General features: G+C 42.6%; 1 protein-coding gene across 1 annotated transcript in view; it reads right to left on the reverse strand.

Annotated features, from left to right (window-relative positions):
- The window catches only part of eprs1 (glutamyl-prolyl-tRNA synthetase 1), an 85,828-nt gene that overhangs the window by 14,697 nt on the left and 45,470 nt on the right, over positions 1-25,661 (reverse strand). The window contains exons 14-22 of the mRNA XM_029714071.1: positions 21,883-22,019; positions 21,279-21,486; positions 20,862-20,974; positions 13,234-13,342; positions 9,724-10,080; positions 5,940-6,161; positions 5,267-5,485; positions 4,833-5,060; positions 4,304-4,563 (exon numbers count right to left, since the gene is read on the reverse strand). Of these exons, the coding sequence (XP_029569931.1) occupies positions 4,304-4,563; positions 4,833-5,060; positions 5,267-5,485; positions 5,940-6,161; positions 9,724-10,080; positions 13,234-13,342; positions 20,862-20,974; positions 21,279-21,486; positions 21,883-22,019 (1,853 nt within the window). The remainder of the gene's footprint in view (positions 1-4,303; positions 4,564-4,832; positions 5,061-5,266; positions 5,486-5,939; positions 6,162-9,723; positions 10,081-13,233; positions 13,343-20,861; positions 20,975-21,278; positions 21,487-21,882; positions 22,020-25,661) is intronic.

The following is a 25,661-nucleotide window of genomic DNA, read 5'->3' on the forward strand; positions in this document are numbered from 1 at the left end:
GTGCCAGCATCGGTCTGTGGTGGTAAATAGACAGCTACGAAGAACATAAACTCTTGGTAGATAGTGTGGTAGAGTCTAGTCCAAAAATGTTATGCGTTCACACGCACGCAACAACAATCTCATCTGGCCACAGCCTGCCATCCCAAACCACCATTACATGCATGAGATTATTCTTTAAAAATGCAATACACTCCCAGCTCATTCAGATCAAGTCAAACACTCAATTACAGCACTTTATTAGTATTAGCTAAAACAAAAAAAACTATCGATACACTTTGTAATGCGTTTTTAACTTTTCATAACTGAGCCAACAACAAGGTTGAAGGCCAAACTTTTAGCTAGGTAACTTAACTCACAATTTTAACAGCAATAAAGCTGGAGAAAACAAAATACAAAACATTAGTGACGAGTTCAACGGAAGTTTTTCAGAATCGATTAGTTTGTTTGCTAGGGGAGTATAATCGATTACTCAAAGTTAGTTTTAAACTAATACATTTGAGTTTTCTTGGCAACACACTTACTCATTCAAGGGTTTTACTTTATTTTTTGAATGTTCTACATTGTAGAATAACAGTGTAGACATCAAATCAAAACTATGAAATAACACATATGGAATCATGTAGTAACCAAAAAAAAGTGTTAAACAATTTTAGATTCTTCAAATAGCTACCCTTTGCCTTGACAGCTGTGCACACACTTGGAATTCTCTCAACCAGTTTCAGCTGGAATGCTTTTCCAACAGTCTTGAAGGAGTTCCCACATACACTACCTCTCAAAAGTTTGGGGTCACTTAGAAATTCCCTTGTTTTAGAAAGAAAAGCCCATTTTTGTCCATTAAAATAACATACAATTTATCAGTGTAGACATTGCTAATGTTGTAAATTACTATTGTAGCTGGAAACGGCAGCAAACTGGCTCTAACCAGAATAGAAAGAGGAGTGGGAGGCCCCGGTGCACAATTGAGCAAGAGGACAAGTACATTAGAGTGTCTAGTTTGAGAAACAGGCACCTCACAAGTCCTGAACTGGCAGCTTCATTAAATAGTACCTGCAAAACACCAGTCTCAACATCAACAGTGAAGAGGCGACTCCGGGATGCTGGCCTTCTAGGCAGAGTTCCTCTGTCGTCTGTCTGTGTTCTTTTGCCCATCTTAATTTTTTATTTTTATTGGTCAGTCAAGATGTGGCTTTTTATTTGCAGCTCTGGCAAAGGAACACAGACACTGGACAGAGGAACTCTGCCGTTGCAAGAGATCTTCAGTTTCTTGGCAATTTATCGCATGGAACAGCCTTCATTTCTCAGAACAAGAATAGACTGACAAGTTTCAGAAGAAAGGTCTGTTTCTGTCCATTTTGAGCCTGTAATCGAACCCATAAATGCTGATGCTCCAGATACTCAACTAGTCTAAAGACAGTTTTATTGCTTCTTTAATCAGAACACTTTTCAACTGTGCTAACATAATTGCAAAAGGGTTTTCTAATGATCAATTAGCCTTTTAAAATTATAAAATCCTCACAGGAATGATGGTTGCTGATAATGGGCCCCTGTACGCCTATGAATATATTCCATTAAATATTCCACTAAAAATCAGCCGTTTCCAGCTACAATAGTCATTTACAACATTAACAATGTCTACACTGTATTTCTGATCAATTTGATGCTATTTTAAATGGACAAAAAAATTGCTTTTCTTTCAAAAACAAGGACATTTCTAAGTGACCCCAATGGTAGTGTAAGCTGAGCACTTATTGGCTGCTTTTCCTTCACTCTGCTGTCCAACTCATCCCAAACTGTCTCAATTTGGTTGAGGTCGGGCGATTGTGGAGGCCAGGTCATCTGATGCAGCACTCCATCACTCTCCTTCTTGGTCGAAGAGCCCTTACACAGTCTGGAGGTGTGTTGGGTCATTGTCTTGTTGAAAAGCCAATGATAGTCCCACTAAGCACAAACCAGATGAAATGACGTATAACTACAGAATGCAGTGGTAGCCATGCTGGTTAAGTGTGCCTTGGATTGTAAATAAATCACAGACAGTGTCACAAGCAAAGCACCCCCACACCACCTCCTCCACTACACATGCAGAGATCATCCGTTCACCTACTCTGCGTCTTTATTTATTTATTTTATTTTATTTCACCTTTATTTAACCAGGTAGGCAAGTTGAGAACAAGTTCTCATTTACAATTGCGACCTGGCCAAGATAAAGCAAAGCAGTTCGACAACATACAAAAACAGAGTTACACATGGAGTAAAACAACATACAATCAATGATGCAGTAGAAAAAAAATAAGACTATATACAATGTGAGCAAATGATGTGAGATAAGGGAGGTAAAGGCAAAAAAATGCCATGGTGGCAAAGTAAATAAAGTATGGCAAGAAAAACACTGGAATGGTAGATTTGTAGTTTGAAGAAAGTTAAAAGTTAAAATATAAATAATATGGTGCAAAGGTCTCACAAAGACACGGCGGTTAGAACCAAAAATCTAAAATTTGGACTCATCAGACCAAAGGACAGATTTCCATAGACAGTCTAATATCCATTGCTCATGTTTCTTGACCCAAGCAAGTCTCTTATTATTATTGGTGTCCTTTAGTAGTGGTTTCTTGGCAGCAATTCAACCATGAAGGCCTGATTCGTGCAGTCTCCTCTGAACAGTTGATGTTGAGATGTCTGTTAATGGAACTATCAAGAATTTATTTAGGCTGCAATTTCTGAGGCTGGTAACTCCAATGAACTTATCCTCTGCAGCAGAGGTAACTCTGGGTCTTCCATTCCTGTGGCGGTCCTCATGAGAGCCAGTTCCATCATAGCACTTGATGGTTTTTAAGACTGCACTTGAAGAAACTTACAAAGTTCTTGACATTTCCCGGATTGACTGACATTCATTTCTGAAAGTAATGATGGCCTGTTGTTCATCTTTGCTTATTTGAGCTGTTCTTGCCATAATATGGTCTTTGGTCTTTTACCAAATAGGGATAACTTCTGTATACAGCCCCTACCTTGTCGTAACAACTGATTGGCTCAAACGCATGAAGGAAAGAAATTCCACAAATTAACTATTAACAAGGCACACCTGTTAATTGAAATGCATTCCAGGTGACTACCTCATGATGCTGGTTGAGAGAATGCCAAGAGTGCGCAAAGCTGTCATCAAGGCAAAGGGTGGCGGCTAATTTGAAGTATCTTAAATATTTAGATTTGTTTAACACTTTTTCGTTACTATATGATCCCATGTGTTATTTTATAGTTTTGATGTCTTCACTATTATTCTACAATGTATAAAATAGTAAAAATAAAAACCCTTGAATGTCCAAACTTGACTGGTACTGTACGTTTACTTGTCTATTGCTGGGGGAGAAGCCACACATATTTTGAATCAGAGTCATCTTTGTCCAGTGTCCAGCAATAGAAAATCACTTAAATTGGTTTTCGATGACCAAATGTTCAATTGCCCTCAGTTGACTAATTGATTAATCAAACTCACCTATATGGAACAGTGAGAACACTCACCATAAATGTATCATCCGGTCCAGCTAAATTGTCAATCATAAGATGTTCCGTTCTTTGCTTTTAAATCCAAGAGAAGCTTTCTACAATAGTGTACCTTTTTTTCCAGCTAGCTATACAGAAAACTGCAGAAATTCAGCAACAACTCCTGGCTGATTTAATACAGTGGTGACGTTTATCAAAGCCTGCTAGCTAGAAGGGTCCGGAAGCCGTGGGAATTAAAAAATATATAATATAATAAAATAAAAAGAGTCGGCTTGGCTAATCATGCTGTCATTCCAAAATTCTGCCTTCTCCCCAGATCCTTATTGAATACCTATTCCACTTTTCATTTTCCCCTTCCCCATCAGACAAAGCAATGAATTTTCACAAGTCATTTTCAATAACTTAACATTTAAAATATTATTAGGCCTCCTCTGAATGCTTTGAAGGCCCTGACGGTATTCCACTGTGTGCGATAACAATTATAGGAGCAATGTGTTGAGCTTATTGCGCAGCAGGTCAAACCATACAGGTAAGAATATTATGTTTGCTGCCATACATTTTCTTACTGGTGACCTCAGCAGGAATCGAACCCACTACACTGACGTTGCAAGCACCAAGTTCTACCAACTGACCATACAGGACCACATCCATTCAGCAGTACACCCCCCATGTTCAACACTACTCTCTCTCTCATCTCTGCCATCTATCCTGCTATCTTCAAATCTTCACTCCATTAAAGTACCAAATATGTCTATTCATCCATCCATCCCTGTGCCCTCCCCTCCATCCATCCATCCCGCTCTCTCACCTTGTCTGTTTCTTGGGACCACCATCTCCTCCTCCTCCCCCTGTGCTTCCCAACAAGGCCTCCTTGCCCTTTTCTCCCTTTGGATGCTTCTTCCCTCCTCCTCCTGCCTGTTTCTCAGACTTGTTCTCTCGGTCCTTGCGGTTCTTGTCCTCTCTGCTCGAGGCTCCAGCGGCAGCCACAAGTTTGTAGTCCTCTCCGGTGAGGGCCTTGTACTGAGTCTTCAGGGCCAGCAGCTGCTTCACGGCACAGTCCACCTGGTCCTGGTGGCATTTTATATTGCGTTATGAGGTCTGCCTGTGGCATTTCATCAATCTACTAGCAATTAGGGTTATCCCTAAATCACAACATTAAGACAAACCTGATTAATAATTGTTAGCAAATATTTATATAATAAATGTTATTATTTATAGTTAGCTATACTAGGTACCTGCACCAAAACTCCAGTATTCCTCATCTGAATAGCTTCTCGCCAACACGTTTTCAGCATTTTTGGTCATAGGTTTGCAAAGTGAAACGAAATCCCACTTACCTTAGGAGCCTTCTCTGATTTCAGCTTCCTCACTAGCTCCCCCTTTTGGACAACCTGGGTGAAGAGTGCCTGAGGGGAGGAACCAGACTGGTCCTGGGGGGCGGGGCTAGCCTGAACAGGGGCAGGGCTGACAGCTGGGGCCACGCCTGGTTTGTAGTCCTGGCCAGTCGCCTGCTTGTACTCAGCTTTGAGTGACAGCAGCTGCTTGACAGCGGTGTCCACCTGGTCCTGAGAGGGAGGGGACAAAGATAAAAGGGTTCATGTCACTTTCTTTTAAACTACCGAAAATAATTTAATAAAGCTGTTCATATTATAAAATAAAGAATTTCTGCAGATAGAAATGCTGCAATAGAGCAGGCATGATGTCCATTCAATATTTTATCCAACGCGTGCCTAATGTATGCCAACCTATCATCCCTTCCTGTTGGTCTCACCTTGGGGGCCTTCTCGGTCTTCAGCTTCCTCACCAGGTCACCCTGCTGAGTCACGTGCTCATACATGCCTGAGCCAGAAGTGGCTGTGGGGGCTGGGTTGCTCTGGACTGGGGCAGGAGCAGGGGCTAGGGCAGCTCCTGGCTTGTAGTCGTGACCTGTCACCTGTTTGTACTCTGCCTTCAAGGCTAAGAGCTCCTTCACGGCAGCATCAACCTGGTCCTTTGTGGAGCGATTGATCAAATATAGAGGTTAGGGAGGAGAAATCAGGGATGAAGGAGCTAAAAATGTATAGAACAGTTATGAACAGTTGGAGCAAATACAGAGATAATACATAAATAACGGGCTCCCGAGTGGTGCAGCAGTCTAAGGCACAGCATCTCAGTGCTAGAGGTGTCACTACAAACCCTGGTTTGATCCCGGGCTGTATCACAACCGGCCGTGATCGGGGGACACATAGGGCGGCGCACAATTGGCCCAGCGTCGTCCCGGTTAGGGGAGTGTTTGGCCGTCATTGTAAAATAAGAATTTGTTCTTAACTGACTTGCCTAGTTAAATAAAGGTTAGATAAAAAATAGGAGTGACGAGTCCATTATACAATCCATTATAACCTCATAATAATATCCAATACCGGCAGGGTTAAAGTAAAGCGTTAATGAACACTTCTCCACCTTACCTTGGGTGCTTTCTCAGATTTAAGCTTCCTAACAGTGTCTCCCTGTTTGGTCACACTTTCATATAGGCCTGAGGGAGAGGAGGAGGGGGATGAGGCAGTGGGGGCATTCTTGGCTGAGGCAGCGTCAGGAGGGATCATCCCTGGATTGTACTCGTGTCCTGTGATCTGTTTGAACTCAGCTTTGAAAGCCAGCAGCTGTTTGACTGCAGCATCAACCTGGTCCTGGAGAGAACACAAGAGAGTTTAAAAAAGGAATTTATCATATATTTTCGTCAGGAAAACCTCAAAACAAAGAAACACATTTGAAATGTTCTACTTGGAGGAACTACAATTGTGGAGGCCATTTCACCTCAGGATTCTAAATCTAATGTAATCAATTAAAAACAAGCCAACAGTAAACAAATTATGCAGCACCCCCTGGACAATTATTTAAACTTAAATTGCGTGGATTAATGAGAGAGGAAAAAAAATGTTTTTCCTCTCGTTGGAAATCAAAACTTGATAGTTCACAATAGGGTTGGGCGATGTCAACTTTTGTCCAATCGTGACTAAGTACCCATAAAACATTGTGATACATCGTTATTCCCCCCCATTGTTTTTAACATTGCGCACCCCCCCGTAAAAAGGGCCGCTAGCAACAGGAGGGACGAGAGGAATCATGACAAAATATATATTTTTTAGTAGCTCTGTTGGGAGATGTGGCACGAAAGAGGTGTGCCCCTGTGTGTGCGTTATGTGATAAGTTATAAATCGATATACGAGTAACATAGAATCGGACTACGCTGGCTCTGACGCTAATCGAGGCAAACATTGAACCATGCATAAGACGAGAGCATCAGCGGTTCCGGACGACTGTGTGGAACCCTAAAGGTCTTACTCACATTAGCCCGCAGGGCCATATAGATTACCAGGATGCGTACTCAGCGCATGCACTGACTAGCTGGCAAGGGTCTTCACTGACATTGTAAACCGCTCCCTGGCCCAGTCTGTAATACCTACATGTTTCAAGCAGACCACCATAGTCCCTGTGCCCAAGAACGCCTAGGTAACCTGTCTAAATGACTATCGTCCCGTAGCACTCACATCTGTAGCCATGAAATGCTTTGAAAGGCTGGTCATGGCTCACATCAACACCATCATCCCAGACACCCAGGACCCACTCAAATTTGCATACCGCCCCAACAGATATGACGGAAACTCTATTGCATTCCACACTGCCCTCTACCACCTGGACAAGAGGAACACCTATGTGAGAATGCTGTTCATTGACTGCAGCTCAGGTGGTGAGGGTAGGCAACCACACATCCGCCGTGCTAACCCTCAAATCACACCCCTCAACACGGGGGCCCCTCAGCACACTTTACATTCTTTGGTACAGAAAGTTCATACTATTATCACAAATGACCACTAAGCATTTCTGGACATCAGATCGATAGTTACTAAAGTCGATTTCGACTTCAAATACAACTTCAAAAGTTCCACTGTTCATTAAGGACCCTATTCCTTTGTTCCATGGGCTACCAAAACGCAGCAGACGAGGTAGAGTCCTGGTGAAATTGAGGCAAAGAGAAAACTGTCCGGCGCTTCCTTACATTCTATTGACAAATGTCCAGTCACTCAAGAATAAGATGGATGAGCTTCGTTCGAGAGACTTGAAAAGCTGTTATATTACATGTCTTACTGAAACGTGGTTGGATGATGACGCTATGCAAGTAGTACTCAGTGGATTTTCCATGCAGCGGCAGGAAAGGACAGCAGCGGCAGTCGAAAGGAGGTGGAGTGTATTTTCATAAATAACAACTGACGTGCTGCTTCCAGTGTGAAGGAAATCTCAAGCTTGTGCACACCTGATATAGAATACCCCATTGTAAGCTCTCATCCGTAATTATCACCGCTGTCTACATCCCTCCACAAGCCAACACCACCCTGGCACTCAAAGAAACTTTAATGGGGTCATAAACAAACAAGAAACCGCTCACCCAGAGGCAGTGTTTCTGGTGGGCAGAGACTAACACGGGGAGACTGTAAATTGTCCTACCTTACTTCTTCCAACACGTATCCTGCACCACTAGGGCCACTAACACTCTAGACCACTTTTATTCTACCTACAGAAACACATACATGGCCCGTCCCTTCTCCTCCCTTCGGCACATCTGACCATTGCTGCCATTCTTCTGCTTCCGGTTTACAAACAAAAGCGCAAACAGGAAGAACCAGTGATGCAATCAATAAGGAAGTGGTCAGATGAAGCAGACACGAGGATACAAGACTGTTTTGTTAGTACAGACTGGGATATGTTTCGGGATTCAACCAATAGCATAGAGGAGTTCCCACAACAGTCACGGGCTTCATCAGTAAGTGCATAGACAATGTTGTCTCCACAGTGACTATAAGAAGGTATCCAAACCAATAACCATGAATTACAGGCAATATCCTCACTGGCCTAAAGACTAGAGCTACTGCTTACAAAGAACAGGACGAGGACGAATACAAGAAAGCCTGCCACAACCTCCGTCGAGACATCAAACATGCAAAAGGACAATATAGGAGGAAGGCAGAATCCTATTACACCGGCTCTGACGCTGGTCATATATGGCAGGGCTTGCTGACCATAACGGATAACAAAGGGAAACATTCATGCAGACCTCCCAAATGAGCTAAATGCCTTTTATGCCCGCTTCAAGGAATATAACACTGTGCCTTGCTCGAAAGCCCCTGTTTTTCCCAGACGACAGTGTGATCTCACTCTCCGTGGCTGATGTGAGCAAAACATTTAAGCAGGTTTACATTCACAAGGCTCAGCCGGGCCAGACGGAATACCAGGGTGCGTTCTCAAAGCATACACAGGAACGCTGGCAATTGTCATCACAGATATTTTCAATCTCCCCTTGTACTAGTCTGTCATCACAAAATGTTTCACAAGCTGACCATCATTGTCCCCGTACCCAAGAGCTCAACGGTAACCTGCCAAAATGAATATCGACTGTAGGACTCACATCTGTAATTATGAAGTGCTTTGAAAGGCTGGTCATGACACACCATCATCCCAGACCCAATCCAAGAAGGAAAATAACTGTGAGAATGCTGTTCATAGACTACAGCTCAGCATGCAACACCATAGTCCCCTCCAAGCTCATCACAAAGCTAAGGACCCTGGGCTGAACAGCTCCCTCTGCAACTGGATCCTGGACTTCCTGACGGGCCGGCACCACGTGGTGAGGTTAGGCACCAACACCATGACACTGATCCTCAACACTGGGGCCCCTCAGGGGTGTGTGCTTAGTCCCCTCCTGTACTCCCTGTTCACCCACGACTGCATGGCCACGCACGACTCCAACATCAAGTTTTCTGACAACAGGACGGTTGTAGGCCTGATCACCGCAGCCTACAGGGAGGTGGTCAGAGCCTTAGCAGTGTGGTGCCAGGGCAACAACCTCTCCCTCAACGTCAGTAAGAGCAAAGAGCTGATCGTGGACTACAGGAAAAGAGGGGAGAGCACACCCCCATCCAAATTGATGGGGCTGTTGTGGAGCGGGTCGAGAGCTTGAAGTTCCTTGTCGTCCACATCACTTAAGGCTCTAACACGGTCCACACATAATCAGGCCAGTGGTGTCTGAGATATCACGTAACTAACGTACGAACTAACAGAGAGAGAGACAAATTCCCAAAATTTAGAGTAGCTACAAATCTGGAAAAATGTTACCGCAACGATACAATAGTATTTCATGTCAGTTTTTTGGGGGTGTTATTGCACCAAATGATAAACAGAAAAATAGACTCAAACCTTGGGAGCCTTCTCGGATTTAAGCTTCCTCACTAACTCCCCCTGCTGGGTGACGCAAGCAAAGGGGCAGGAGGCGGAGTCAGAAGAAGGGGATGCTGCCTTCTGAGGGGCGGAACTAGAGGGCAGGCCCATGCCTGGTTTGTAGTCCTGGCCAGTCAGATGCTTGAACTGGGCCTTGAGTGAGAGCAGCTCCTTCACCGCTTTGTCCACCTCCTCCTTAGGGGCCTTGGTGGTTTTCAAATCGCGCACCTTCTCGCCTTGAGCCACGATGCAGGAGAAAACAGTGCCGGCGTCGCTAGCGGTAGGGGGGGCTGGGGCAGAGACTGGGGTGGTTTTGCACTTGGCTGGGGAGGCGGGCTAAGAGGAGAGGAGACAAGGAGTTAGAAATCTAAGAGAAGGCATCAGAAAAGATTAGTGGGTAGGAAAGGAACAGTGATTTAAAAAAACCTACAGTGGCTTGCAAAAGTATTCATCCCCCTTGGCGTTTTTCCTATTTTGTTGCATTACAACCTGTAATTTAAATGGATTTTCATTGGTTTCATGTAATGGACATACACAAAATAATCCAAAATGGTGAAGTGAAAAAAATTACTTGTTTCAGTAAATAAAAAAATAAAAAAATGAAAAGTTGTGCTGCATATGTATTCACCCCCTTTGCTATGAAGCCCCAAATAAGATCTGGTGCAACCAATTACCTTCAAAAGTCATATAATCAGTTAAATAAAGTCCATCTGTGTACAATCTAACTGTCACATCATCTCAGTATATATACCGTAATCTCCGGACTATAAGCCGCAACTTTTTTCCCAGGCTTTGAACGTCGCGGCTTAAACAATGACGCGGCTAATATATGGATTTTTCCCGCTTTCAATTTTTTTTCTCCAAAAAAACACATTCAGTGACGTGCTCAGTTTTTTGGCGGCATGAAGCTTTCATTAGACCAATTAAATTGCCGAACGGGTTAAGGTCAAACATCTTTTTTGTTTACTGTTTAGATTAAATCGAGCGCTCTCAAACTTCCCATCATTCTGATTACGGTAGTCATTTTGTCACCCTGATTCCTGGGGGTACAACAAAGTATTTGCAGTCACTCGACGTCAGTGTAAATCGTGCATTTAAGGTGGCGCTCCGTGTTCAGCGGGAGGCTTGGATGACAAGTGGGGAGAAATCCTTCACTAAAACGGGCCACATGTGAAGAGCAACTTATGGTCAAGTCTGCCAGTGGGTCCTGACAGCGTGGAGCATTGTCAAAAACCACTATCATCAACAGGTTTCGAAAGGCTGGACTGCTGCATGTTGAAGAGGGCTCAGCGGTGGATTTGCCTCCGGATGAAAGTGACGAGAGCGACAATGAAAACGATCCAATATCGGATGAAGCAATTCTGAGGCTATTCAACTCCGACACCAAAGGAGAGGACTTCAGTGGTTTCAGTGCACAGGAGGAGGAAGATGGTGACCAATGACTTTCTTGGTAGGCTACTGTTTACTGCAAATTTTTTATTTTTTGTTACAAGCTGTGTTTCATTAAAGCCTATTTATTTTTGTTACAAGCCATGTTTCGTTAAAGCCTGTGTAAAGTTCATTTGTTTCAATGTACCGGTAGGCACCTGCGGCTTATAGACATGTGCGGCTTATTTATGTTCAAAATAATATATATATTTTTTCAATTCAGTGGGTGCGGCTTATATTCAGGTGCGTTTAATAGTCCGGAAATTACGGTATATACATATATATAAAATATATATATATATATATATATATATATATATATACATATATATAAAATATATATATATATATATATATACATATATATATATATATATATATATATATATATATATATATATATATATATATATATATATATATATATATAAAATATATATACATATATATATATATATATATATATATATATATATATATATAAAATATATATATATATATATAAAATATATATATATATATATATATATATATAAAATATATATATATATATATATATATATATATATATATATATATATATATATATATATATATATATATATATATATATATATATATATATATATATATATATATATATACACATACACACATACATATATATATACATATATACACACATACATATATATATATACATATATATATATACACATACATACATATATACACGCACGCACGCACGCACGCACGCACGCACGCACGCACGCACCAAATATAACCCTGAAGGAGCTGCAAAGCTCCACAGCGGAGATTGGAGTATCTGTCCATAGGACCACTTTAAGCCGTACACTCCACAGAGCTGGGCTTTACGGAAGAGTGGCCAGAAAAAAGCCATCGCTTAAAGAAAAAAATAAGGAAAAAAAACGTTTTAGTGTTTGCCAAAAGGAATGTGGGAGACTCCCCAAACATATGGAAGAAGGTACTCTGGTCAGATGAGACTAAAATTGAGCTTTTTGGCCATCAAAGAAAATGCTGTCTGGCGCAAACCCAACACCTCATCACCCCGAGAACACCATCCCCAGAGTGAAGCATGGTGGTGGCAGCATCATGCTGTGGGGATTTTGCAAACTGGTCAGAATTGAAGGAATGATGGATGGCACTAAATACAAGGAAATTCTTGAGGGAAACCTGTTTCAATCTTCCAGAGATGTGAGACTGGGACAGAGGTTCACCTTCCAGCAGGACAATGACCCCAAGCATACTGCTAAAGCAACACTCGAGTGGTTTAAGGGGAAACATTTAAATGTTTAATGTTTTGGAATGGCCTAGTCAAAACCCAGACCTCAATCCAATCGAGAATCTGTGGTATGACTTAAAGATTGCTGTACACCATCAGAACCCATCCAACTTGAAGGAACTGGAGCAGTTTTGCATTGAAGAATGGGCAAAAATCCCAGTGGCTAGATGTGCCATGCTTATAGACACATACCCCAAGAGACCTGCTGCAAAAGGTGGCTCTACAAAGTATCCACTTTGGGGGGGGGTGAATAGTTATGCACATCAAGTTCAGTTTTTTTTGTCTTATGTCTTGCTTATTTCACAATAAAAAATACTTTGCATCTTCAAAGTGGTAGGCATGTTGTGTAAATGAACTGATATAAAACACTCCAAAATAAATTTTAATTCCAGGTTGTAAGGCAACAAAATAGGAAAAATGCAAAGGGGGTGAATAGTTTCGCAAGCCACTGTACAATAATCAAATCTACATTAATATATAAGAATATAGGGTGCATCTGAAAAATGTAAAGTGATTCAAACTCGTCAAATATAATTTGACTAACAACTGCCTCTCCTATCTGCATTAATCAGAAAGATCATGACAGTTGATAGAAAATTGTCTGGTGAGCATCAGCCATCCTATATCTTTGGACCAGTGCAGATGAATGGGAGGAGAAAACTTGATGAAACCACTTTAGATTATTGAGATGAGCCTGTAGTTAGTTCCTCTCTCCTTCCCTAATGAACTCTAGTAGACGGGTAGGTAACAATACTCACTGTGGTGGCGGCCTGGCTCTTGCTCTTGGAGCCGGCGGTGGGCATCTCCTTGGTGTGGCCGTCGGGGATGTACAGCAGCACACAAGGACTCTCCTTACAGCTGTAGGGACTGGGTCACAACACCAGGGTAACATTACTCATGCTGGCACAATGTAATAGGGCTTAATTTCAAAGAGTCATTGTGATAACTATTTCAAAAATGTAGCATCCAACCACACCTGGGTTCAAATCTTATTTTGAAGAATAATTTTCTTGATTGAGCTTGACTAGCATTTTGGAGCCAATAGCTGGGTGTTAGGGGCTAACATGAAACAGTGGTTCTTTATTTTATGAGGACAAGACTTACGCTGAGATAGCTTGTTTTCAAGTGATTGGAAAATGTCAGCGGACTGGTCAATGTTAATCCCTAGTGAAAATTGGCACCAAGTCACCTGTCTGTATACTTGATTTCAACACGTTTTGTTTGATCTGAAGATAGGGCTGTCATATTGTTATCATATTTTCAGGGCTGATGGAGAACAGAGTTGAGTCAAATAAAAGTAAAAATGTATGATAATAAATTGCAATATTATGCAAATGTTCACTCAATGAGGCAGTACGGTATACATAATTACAATAATTTAAGACCAATAATTTAAGGTAGGGTAGTCATAACATTATATTCATGTTATGGGGTGAGGGCCCTGGCGGAGTGGTGCCAGGAAAATAACCTATCCCTCAACGTCAACAAAATGAAGGAGCTGATCGTGGACTTCAGGAAACAACAGAGGGAGCAGGCCCTTATCCACAACAACAGGACCGCAGTGGAGAAGGTGAAAAGCTTGAAGTTCCTCTGCGTACACATCACTGACAATCTTAAAAATTGTCCACCCACACTGACAGTGTTGTGAAGGCGGAACAGAGCCTCTTCAACCTCAGGAGGCTGAGGCCCCTAAGACACTCACAAACTTTTACAGATGCACAACTGTCGGGCTGTATCACCACCTGATGTCACTCGAAGGCCAAAAAGATCATCAAGGATATCAACCATCCGAGCCACAGCCTGTTCACCATCCAGAAGGGAAGGTCAGTACAGGTGCATCAAAGCTGGGACTGAGAGACTGAAAAACAGCTTCTCTCTCAGGCCATCAGACTGTTAAATAGCAATCACTAGCCAGCTACCACAGTTACTAAACCCTGCACATTCATAAACATGGTATGACTGGTAACTTTAATAATGTCTACATACTGCTTTACTCATTTCATATGCATATACTGTATTCTATTCAACTGTATTTTAGTCAATGCCACTTCGACATTGCTCGTCCTAATATTTATATATTTCTTAATTCCATTCTTTTAGATTTGTGCGTTTCGTCAAGTGTTAGATACTACTGCACTGTTGGAGCTAGACCCGCAATAACATCTGCTAAATATGCGTATGTGACCAATAAAATTGGATTTGATGCTTCATGCAAAAATGAAAAGATTGTTACAATTTGAAACAATTTATGAAATTAGAATGCAACTGTTTATACTACTTCAAATCCAATCTTAATTAGTCACATACACATGTTTAGCAGATGTTATTGCGGGTGTAGCGAAATCCACAGCTAATTAGTATGTACGGAATACATTTTTAAAAATACAACATGTTAAGCCCAGAAAATGTGCAGTTCTCTCACAACACAGATGTCTCAAGTTGGGGGAGCTTTGAGGGAGTGTGCAATTGGCATGCTGACTGCAGGAATGTCCACCAGAGCTGTTGTCAGAGAATTTATATGTATTTCTCTACCATACACCGCTTCCAACATCGATTTAGAGAATTACGTCCAACCGGCCTCACAACCGCAGACCACATGTATGGCGTTGTATGGACGAGAGGTTTGCTGACGTCAACATTGTGAACAGAGTGCCCCATGCTAGTGGTGGGGTTATGGTACGGGCAGGCATAAGCTATGGACAATTGTATTTCATCGATGGCAATTTGAATGCACAGAGATACCGTGACTAAATCCTGAGGCCCATTGTCGTGCCATTCATCTGTCGCCATCACCTCATGTTTCAGCATGATAATGCACGGCCCCATGTCAGAAGGACCTGAACAAAATCCCTGGAAGCTGAAAATGTCCCAGTTCTACCATGGCCTGCATACTCACCAGACATGTCACCCATTGAGCAGGCTTGGAATGCTCTGGATAGACAGGGTCCCAGTTCCCACCAATATCCAGCCATTGAAGAGGTGGGAACAACATTCCACAGGCCACAATCAACAGCCTGATCAACTCTATGCGTAGGAGATGTGTCGTGCTGCATGAGGCAACAGATGCCTATTTGTCGTCCCAGTCATGTGAAATCCATAGATTTGAGCCTAATTAATTTCAATTGAGTGATTGCCTTATATGAACTGTAACGCAGTACAAGCTTTGAAATAGTTGCGTTTATATTTTTTGTTCAGTATAGTCTGCGAATTGCGATGTTCCATTCACTTCAAAGGGAAATGTATAATTTATTATTAGAATTACAATTATAAGCAGGTGACCTAATAACACAATACCCTATCTTTTTCAATACCTCTGAAGCATGCAAAAAATCTCCAGTAATAGAAAAAAGAAACTTAATAACTGCATATATAAACTCAGCAAAAAAATAATGGTCCCTTTTTCAGGACCCTGTCTTTCAAAGATAACTCATAAAAATCCAAATAACTTCACAGATCTTCATTGTAAAGGGTTTAAACACTGTTTCCCATGCTTGTTCAATGAACCATAAACAATTAATGAACATGCACCTGTGGAACGGCCGTTAAGACACTAACAGCTTACAGACGGTAGGCAATTAAGGTCACAGTTATGAAAACTTAGGACACTAAAGAGGCCTTTCCACTGACTCTGAAAAACACCAAAAGAAAGATGCCCAGGGTCCCTGCTCATCTGTGTGAACGTGCCTTAGGCATGCTGCAAGGTGGCATGAGGACTGCAGATGTGGCCAGGGCAATAAATTGCAATGTCTGTACTGTGAGACGCATAAGATAGCGCTACAGGGAGACAGGACGGACAGCTGGTCGTCCTCGCAGTGGCAGACCACATGTAACAACACCTGCACAGGATCGGTACAGCCGAATATCACACCTGCATATCACACCTGCGGGACAGGTACAGGATGGCAACAACAACTGCCCGAGTTACACCAGGAATGCACAATCCCTCCATCAGTGCTCAGACTGTCTGCAATAGGCTGAGAGAGGCTGGACTGACGGCTTGCAGGCCTGTTGTAAGGCAGGCCCTCACCAGACATCACCAGACATCACAAGCAACAACGTCGCCTATGGGCACAAACCCACCGTCGCTGGACCAGACAGGACTGGCAAAAAGTGCTCTTCACTGACGAGTCGCGGTTTTGTCTCACCAGGGGTGACAGTCGGATTTGCATTTATCGTTGAAGGAATGAGTGTTACACCGAGGCCTGTACTCTGGAGAGGGATCGATTTGGAGGTGGAGGGTCCGTCATGGTCTGGGGCAGTGTGTCACAGCATCATCGGACTGAGCTTGTCATTGCAGGCAATCTCAACGTGGTGCGTTACAGGGAAGACATTCTCTTCGCTTATGTGGTATCCTACCTGCAGGCTCATCCTGACATGACCCTCCAGCATGACAATGCCACCAGCCATACTGCTCGTTCTGTGCGTGATTTCCTGCAAGACAGGAATGTCAGTGTTCTGCCATGGCCAGCAAAGATCCCTGATCTCAATCCCATTGAGCACGTCTGGGACCTGTTGGATCGGAGGGTGAGGGCTAGGGCCATTCCCCCCAGAAACTTGCCTTGGTGGAAGAGTGGGGTAATATCTCACAGCAAGAACTGGCAAATCTGGTGCAGTCCATGAGGAGGAAATGCACTGCAGTACTTAATGCAGCTGGTGGCCACACCAGATACTGACTGTTACTTTTGATTTTGACCCCCCCTTTGTTCAGGGACACATTATTCAATTTCTGTTAGTCACATGTCTGTGGAACTTGTTCAGTTTATGTCTCAGCTGTTGAATCTTGTTATGTTCATACAAATATCTAAACACGTTAAGTTTGCTGAAAATAAACGCAGTTGACAGTGAGAGGACGTTTATTTTTTGCTGAGTTTAGCTTAATCACCATAAGGATGTCGACAGTTCATTTTTGTCAGGGCATTAAGACCAGAACAATTCTGCCCTCCCCACACCAATGGGGGAGTCTCGCTCTCTCACAAATCAAATATCAGTATCTCGGTGCATTATTAATATGGTACTCAGTGCAGCAAGGGCGATTTATATGGTCATAAGTAACAGTGCAAACATGATGAGCAGTAGCAGCATTGGTAATATATATATACACACACACAGTCAAGTTTGGACATTCAAGGGTTTTTCTTTATTTTTACCATTTCCTACATTGTAGAATAATAGTGAAGACATCAAAACTGTGAAAAAACACATATGGAATCATGTAGTAAGCAAAAAAAGTGTTCAAAGTAGCCACCCTTTGCCTTGATGACAGCTTTGCACACTCTTGGCATTCTCTCAACCAGCTGCATGAGGTAGTCACCTGGAATGCATTTCAATTAACAGGTGTGCCTTGTTAAAAGTTAATTTGTGGAATTTCTTTCCTTCTTAAAGCATTTGAGCCAATCAGTTGTGACAAGGTAGGGGTGGTATACAGAAGATAGCCCTATTTGGTAAAAGACCAAGTCTATATTATGGCAAAAAAACAGCTCAAATAAGCAAAGATGAACGACAATCCATCATTACTTTAAGAAATTAATGTCAGTCAATCCGGGAAAAGTCAAGAACTTTGTAAGTTTCTTCAAGTGCAGTCTTAAAAACCATCAAGTGCTATGATGGAACTGGCTCTCATGAGGACCATCACAGGAAAGGAAGACCCAGAGTTACCTCTGCTGCAGAGGATAAGTTCATTAGAGTTAACTGCACCTCAGATTGCAGCCCAAATAAATGCTTCAGAGTTCAAGTAACAGACACATCTCAACATCAACTGTTCAGAGAAGACTGTGTGAATTTGGCCTTCATGGTCGAATTTCTGCAAAGAAACCACTACTAAAGGACGCCAATAAGGAAGAAGAGAATTGCTTGGGCCAAGAAACAAGAGCATTCGACCGGTGGAAATCGGTCCTTTGGTCTGATGAGTCCAAATTTAAGATGTTTGGTTCCAACCGCTGTGTCTTTGTGAGAGGCAGAGTAGGTTAACGGATAATATCCGCATTTGTGGTTCCCACCGTGAAGCATGGAAGAGGTGGTGTGATGGTACTGTGCTGGTGACACTGTCAGTGATTTATTTACAATTCAAGGCACACAACCAGCATGAGTGCCACAGCATTCTGCAGCGATACACCCTCCCGTATGGTTTCGCTTAGTGAGACTATCCATTATTTTTCAAAAGGACAATGACCCAAAACACACTTCCAGGCTGTGTAAGGGCTATTTGACCAAGAAGGATAGTGATGGAGTGCTGCATCAGAGGACCAGGCCTCCACAATCACCCGACCTCAACCCAATTGAGAAGGTTTGGGATGAGTTGGACCGCAGAGTGAAGGAAAAGCAGCCAACAAGTGCTCAGCATATTTATTTGATTTATTTAACCCTCATTTTACCAGGTAAATTGACTGAGAACACATTCTCAATAACAGCAACAACCTGGGGAATAGTAGTAGTATGTGGGAACTCCTTCAGGACTGTTGAAAAAAGCATTCTTCATGAAGCTCATTGAGAGAATGCCAAGTGTGTGAAGGCAAATGGTGGCTACTTTGAAGAATCCAAAAAATATTTTTATTTGTTTAACTATTCTTTGGTTACTACATGATTCCATATGTTTTATTTCATAGTTTGATGTCTTCACTATTATTCTACAATGTAGAAAATCCCTTGAGTAGGTGTGCCCAAACTGTTGACTGGTTCTGTACTAATGTACAGGAAAATAAAGAAAATATAATAAATAAAGTGTACAGTGCCATATGCTTAAGCAATAAAGAATGTTTACACTATGGAGCAAGGTGACACCCTTGAACACATACCAGGGGTGATAGAGTACATATAATTGGGATTAAATAATCTTGAACAAAAAGCACATTAACTATTTACCTATTACTAACAGTTAGGCTATATATCACAGTTATGTTGTATTCAGTACCAACACAGCCTAACTCAGAAGGCTACTCTAGTCTAATAACAGATTACTTCTAAGGTAGGCCTACACCTGAGTTGTGTTACATTGTAATGTTATATTTGCTGTTGATGAGAGGATAAACTGCACCATTTCCATCAAATAATTAGCCTAGGCTGAGACTGATTGAGCTGCTTGCCTGCCACCTGCACAGCAAGATAGATGGGACACATTTTCAATTCACTGGTATTTATGTTTTTATCGATTGTAGGTCTGTAGCTAGTGAATTCTGGTAGCTTACACTTGAACAAATTAAACCATCAATCACAAAATTTGCCACTGGCACAATAGTGTTACCTCAGCAAAAACTCCCTTGCACAGCTAACTAGCATCTCATCTTGAAAACAGGTGGTGACGTGAATTTGGAACAATCCCTGACAAGCCACACACCAAAATGCTGCTACGAAGCTCTACTTTGTAACCTGCAATGTTTTTTCATCTCTGAAAACATCTGATGGACAGAAGTGAAGGAAAAACGTTTTATCTTATATTTCAGTCCAAGGCCGTCTGATGACCGTAAAACACCCTCAGGACTTCCCCATACTTGTTGGCAATACAATGTCACATCGATCTTACTCTGGTGAGGAATAACAATCTCGAATATGAACACACCGATTTCACATTTCCTAAAAAAGGCTGTCCCACAGAATTGAACGTTCTTAGCACGGCACTTGCTTTACATTTGGGCTCATATTGTGTAAATATCATAACATACAGTATTGGGATCTATCTATCTTCCCCTTTTCCTCCCCAATTTCTTGATATCCAATTGGTAGCTACAGTCTTGTCCCATTGTTGCAACTCCTGTACCGACTCGGGAGAGGTGAAGGTCGAGAGCTGTGCGTCCTATGAAACAAGTCAACCAAGCCGCACTGCTTCCTGAAACACTGCTCGCTTAACTCGGAAGCCAGCCGCACCAATGTGTCGGAGGAAACACCGTCCAACTGGCAACTGTGTCAGCGTGCATGCGCCCGGCCCGCCACAGGAGTTGCTAGAGCGCGATGGGACAAGAACATCCCTGACGGCCAAACCCTCACCTAACCCGGACGACGCTGGGCCAATTGTGTGCCGCCTCATGGGTCTCCCAGTCGCGGCCAGCTGCGACATAGCCCGGGATCAAACCCGGATCTGTAGTGACGCCTCTAGCACTGCGATGCAGTGCCTTAGACCGCTGCGCCACTCGGGAGCACAAACAGTACAGTACTGGGATTTAGACATGGTTAACAACTTCCACATTCATGTTCTCAAATTATTTATTATGTATTTTGAGACCACATTATTAACATTTAGTGAAAATTGACATTTCAAAGAGCATTTGAACCCAAGTCTGCATCCAACCATCCTTCTATCCATCCATCTATCCAACTCACCATTCACCCACGCATCCCTGCCAAAAACTTTTTAGCATCCCTGCCAAAAAGACCTTGAAGAGAAGATAGGACAAACCTGATTGGCTCGTAGGGCTGGTCACAGATGTAGAAGCCCCGCCTTTGCAGCTGGATGATGTCACCCTTCTTCAGGTCCTTCAGACATGGGTCTCCCAGCATCTTCTCCTCTAGCTGAGAAAAAGAAAGGATGGGAGAGAGGAAGAAGGAAAGAGAGAATATGAGAGGGATGTGAGGAAAAGAAAGAGGGAGAAATAGGGAACCCTGTTCAGTTTTCAGGAAGGATTACAAGCGATTCTTCATACTGGTCAATGATATCTGCTCTAGTCATAATAATGATCTTTACTAACTACTTAAGCCCTCTTGTAACATAATGATGATCTTTAACTACTTAAGCCCTCTTGTAACAGTTTAGCACACATCACATGCACACACTCCCTCATACACACCCCCAGGCTTGACCCATCCACATTCACACCTTGCTCTGTTTGTTGATGTACTCCTTGAAGTCGTCCTCCTTGCCCATGACGGGCTTGGTGATAAGGTGCTGGTAGTTGACACAGACTGTGGGCAGGAGGGGGGCGTGGGGGGTCTCGGCCAGCCACGTGATCTTGGTGGTCTTCTTGAAGTCCTTGTTTTCCAGGTTCAGCTTGCCCTCCAGGGAGGTTACCTTACCTCTGGGATCTCTGGATCACACAGAGATAAAGAGAGATGAGGGGATAATAGTTAGGGAATTGAGATATTTATTTTCTTCCTTCTACATTTGGTAAAATTTCACTTAGCCTTTTTAATGCGATACATCAGTTACACACACACACACACACACACACACACACAGAGAGCGAGAAAGAGAGGAGACCGAGAGCGAGACAGAGAAAGAGAGACGAGTTACATAGTGTATCTATGCCATCTATGCTAGTGATCCTAGTTGTGATCCCAGCTTCTGGAGAGCCACAGAACAACTTATCTAGATTAGTTCAATATGGTGTTTCACTGCTGCACTGATAATGTAGCTTTCTGGGACTGGGTGAACACAAGCCCTCTTGTAAAAAGTTGCACGTCCAAAAATCTATTCAACTTACTTGTGGATCTTGGTGATGATGATGTTGCCCCAGTTGATGAAGGTGACCGTCTCTCCCTCGGTGAAGGTCTCTGCGTCCGCCCCCTCCACCAGCACCCTGGGTCCGTACCACACAGCCTTCATACCCACCTCTGTGTTCTGGGAGGGTTCAAAAATACGTTTGCCAGGTTTAGTTGCTGATGTTATGTTGGATTGACTATATTTGGTTGGTTTGGCGGTTTATTTGGTTATACTGGTAAGGCAAGGGGTTTTCAAACTTTTCTTGCTCAGGGACCCCCGCCCAGGCAAATCGGCAACCCCAATAATATATAAGTTAGCAGAAATATATGTCTCGTCTTATTATTAGTTAAATGATGGCAAGTATAAGTAAACAACATTTTAAAATTAATACATTTGGAAGATAATTTCATTATTTGGATTCCACAGTACATTGGAAGAGGATGTGTAAATTTTAACAGTATTAGCTGGAAAGGGCATCTTGGTGGCATAAAGGACATTACGCCGTTTTAAAAGCTAATTTCCTGCAATTCTATGCATTTTGCCATGGCTAATGCTGTGTTCCTCTGCTCAAACATAACAAATCACTGGGCATGTGCCCTGAATGCACTGTTTTTGGAATTTGCAATTCTCTGACTGTCTAATTGATTGTTAGTTATAAAATGTGTTATAATATACACACACTACATGACCAAAAGCATGTGGACACCTGCTCCTCAAACATCTCATTCCAAAATCATGGGTATTAATATGGAGTTGGTCCCCCCTTTGCTGCTATAACAGCCTCCACTCTTCTGGGAAGGCTTTCCACTAGATGTAGGAACATTGATGCAGGGACTTTCAACCACAAGAGCATTAGTGACATCAGGCAATGATGTTGGGCGATTAGGACAGGCTCGCAGTCTGCGTTGAAATTCATCCGAAAGGTGTTCGATGGGGTTGAGGTCAGGACTCTGTGCAGGCTGTAAGTTCTTCCACACCGATCTTGATAAACCATTCCATTTCTGTATGGACCTCGCTTTGTGCACAGGGGCATTGTCATGCTGAAACAGGAAAGGGCCGTCCCCAAACTGTTGCCACAAAGCTCCCGAGTGGCGCAGCATCTCAGTGCTAGAGGCGTCACTACAGACCCTGGTTCGATCCTGGGCTGCATCACAACCGGCCGTGATCTGGAGTCCCATAGGGCGGCGCACAATTGGCCCAGCGTCGTCTGGGTTAGGCCGGTAAAGGCCGTCACTATAAAATAATCTGTTCTTAACTGATTTGCCCATTTAAATAAAGAATAAATAAAAAAGCTAGAAGCACAGAAACATCTAGAATGTCATTGTATGCTGTAGTATTAAGATTTCCCTTCACTGGAACGAAGGGGCCTAGACGGAAACATGAAAAAGAGCCCCAGACCATTATTCCTCCTCCACCAAACTTTACAGTTGGCACTACGCATTGGGGCAGGTAGCGTTCTCCTGGCATCCGCCAAACCCATATTCGTCCGTCAGACTGCCAGGTAGGGAAGCGTGATTCATCACTCCAGAGAACGCGTTTCCACTTCTCCAGAGTCTAATGGTGGCAAGCTTTACACCACTCCAGACGACCCGTGGCATTGCGCATGGTGATCTTAGGTTTGGTTTGTGTGTGGCTGCTCAGCCATGGAAATCCATTTCATTAAACTCCCGACGAACAGTTCTTGCGCTGACTTTGCTTCCAGAGGCAGTTTGGTTCTTGGTATTGAGTGTTGCAGCCGAGGACAGACGATTTTTAAGCGCTATGCGCTTTAGCACCCTGAGCTGTTGTTGCTCTTAGTTGATTCCACTTCACAATAACAGCACTTACAGTTGATCAAGGCAGCTCTAGCAGGGCAGAAATTTGACAAACTGACTTGTTGAAAAGGTGGCATCCTATGACGGTGCCATGTTAAAAGTCACTGAGCTCTTCATTAAAGCCATTCTACTGCCAATGTTTGTCTATGGAAATTGCATGGTTGTGTGCTCAATTTCATACACCTGTCAGCAACGAGTGCTGAAACGCGTAGCACGTAAAGATCTTCTGTCCGTCCTCGGTTGCAACACTCACTACTGAGTTCCAAACTGCCTCTGGAAGCAACATCAGCACAATAACTGTTTGTCGGGAGCTTCATGAAATGGGTTTCCATGGCCGAGCAGCCGCACACAGCCGAGTATTATTAATGTCACCTCCCCTGTCTGATAACTTTCTCTATGCCACAAAATCTAAAAAGGTAGAAATGGCATGCTTAAGGTCATTAAAATGTACTGCGACTGGATAATCCCCGTCGTTTATCCTGATTGAACTTTTATGTCCACTGATTCTCTGTTTGAGAGAACGAGAGGTTTTACCTACATAGCACAGCCCACATGGACATGTAATAATGTAAATAACATGGGCGGTGGAACACGTAATAATGTCATTTATTTGGAACGGTTTTCCTGTATGTGGGTGGCAGAAATATTCACACTTCATCATATTGTTGCACTATGTGCATCCTCTCCATTTATAGCTACCATTTGGAGGAGGGCGTATTTTATTTTGTGGCTGGCAGTTGTCATGAACCAATAAGTGGTGGATTCTTAAATTCAGCTGGCAAAGCTGGGTCCGATGATAAAATATGTCAGTGTTTCTTGAAAGCATTTCCCACTTTTCACGAGTTCAAAGTATAAGTGGTGGTGAACATTACAAAAGTGTTCTTTAGCTCTAGTGGGCCTTTTTTTGTAGCAGTTCATCTCGTGTTCTCCCCAACGCCAAATTAAGAGCTTCATCCACACATTGTGGAGAATAGCCTCTTAGAAACCTATTGGCATCTCCGCTGCTTTTTCTAGACAATCCTCTGTGGAGTGGCATATACGGCGCAGTCTGAAAAACTGGCTTGGAAGTCCTCTTTTTAATGGCTCAGGGTGGAAGCTGTCCCCCTGTAATAGTATTAGTATTTCTGTCCATTTATTTTCTATACAGAGTTGTAAACAGGGTTCCATTTAAATTTCTCAACCCACATAGAGGTAATGAACCCGTGTAGTGTCACATTCAATAGTGAATTTGAGATTGGGGTCAATGTCATTGAGTAATGCCATAAAGTCTGACAGCTCTTCTCCCGTTACTCCCCATATACAAAAAATGTCATTAATATATCCACTTCAGGACTTTATTTAAAAATGTATTTTAGTTTTCATTGTTAAAACGTTCTTTAAAAAGACCCACAAAGTTTAGCATAGCTCGGAGCGAATGTGGAATAGTTATGTCAAAATATATTCAGCCAGCTCTAGAATAAAGTTTGTTGGTGGGAATTCGTTAGTATCTCGGTCTCTCAAATAGTGAGCTAGGGCTGCCAGCCCCCCACATCGGGAATGCTGGTATATAGACTCTCCACATCTAATGTGACCAAAATACAGTCTTCTGATAAACCTGTTATTGGTGAGATCTTGTTTATGAAGTTTATAGAGTCTTTCACATATGACGGCAATGCTTGCACATGAGATTTAATAAAAGAGTCTACGAAGTTCGACAATGGTTCTAGCATTGAGCCTATTCCTGCAACCACTGGTCTGTATGGATAATTGCCTTGTGTCTTAGGTTTGTGTAATTTCGGCAAAATGTACAGGCATGGACTTCTGGCACATTTGCAGCAAAGGTATTCATATTGAGGTTTTGAGATAAGGTTGTTTAATAGGGTTCCAGATTAGTGCATATATCCTTTTGGAACACCTGTGTGGGATCAACACTCAGTTTTCTATAGAAACGTTCATTACTGAGTTGTCTCTGAATCGCTTCTTTGTA

The sequence above is a fragment of the Salmo trutta genome, chromosome 25 (genome assembly GCF_901001165.1).
Source record: "Salmo trutta chromosome 25, fSalTru1.1, whole genome shotgun sequence".
Taxonomy (NCBI): domain Eukaryota; kingdom Metazoa; phylum Chordata; class Actinopteri; order Salmoniformes; family Salmonidae; genus Salmo; species Salmo trutta.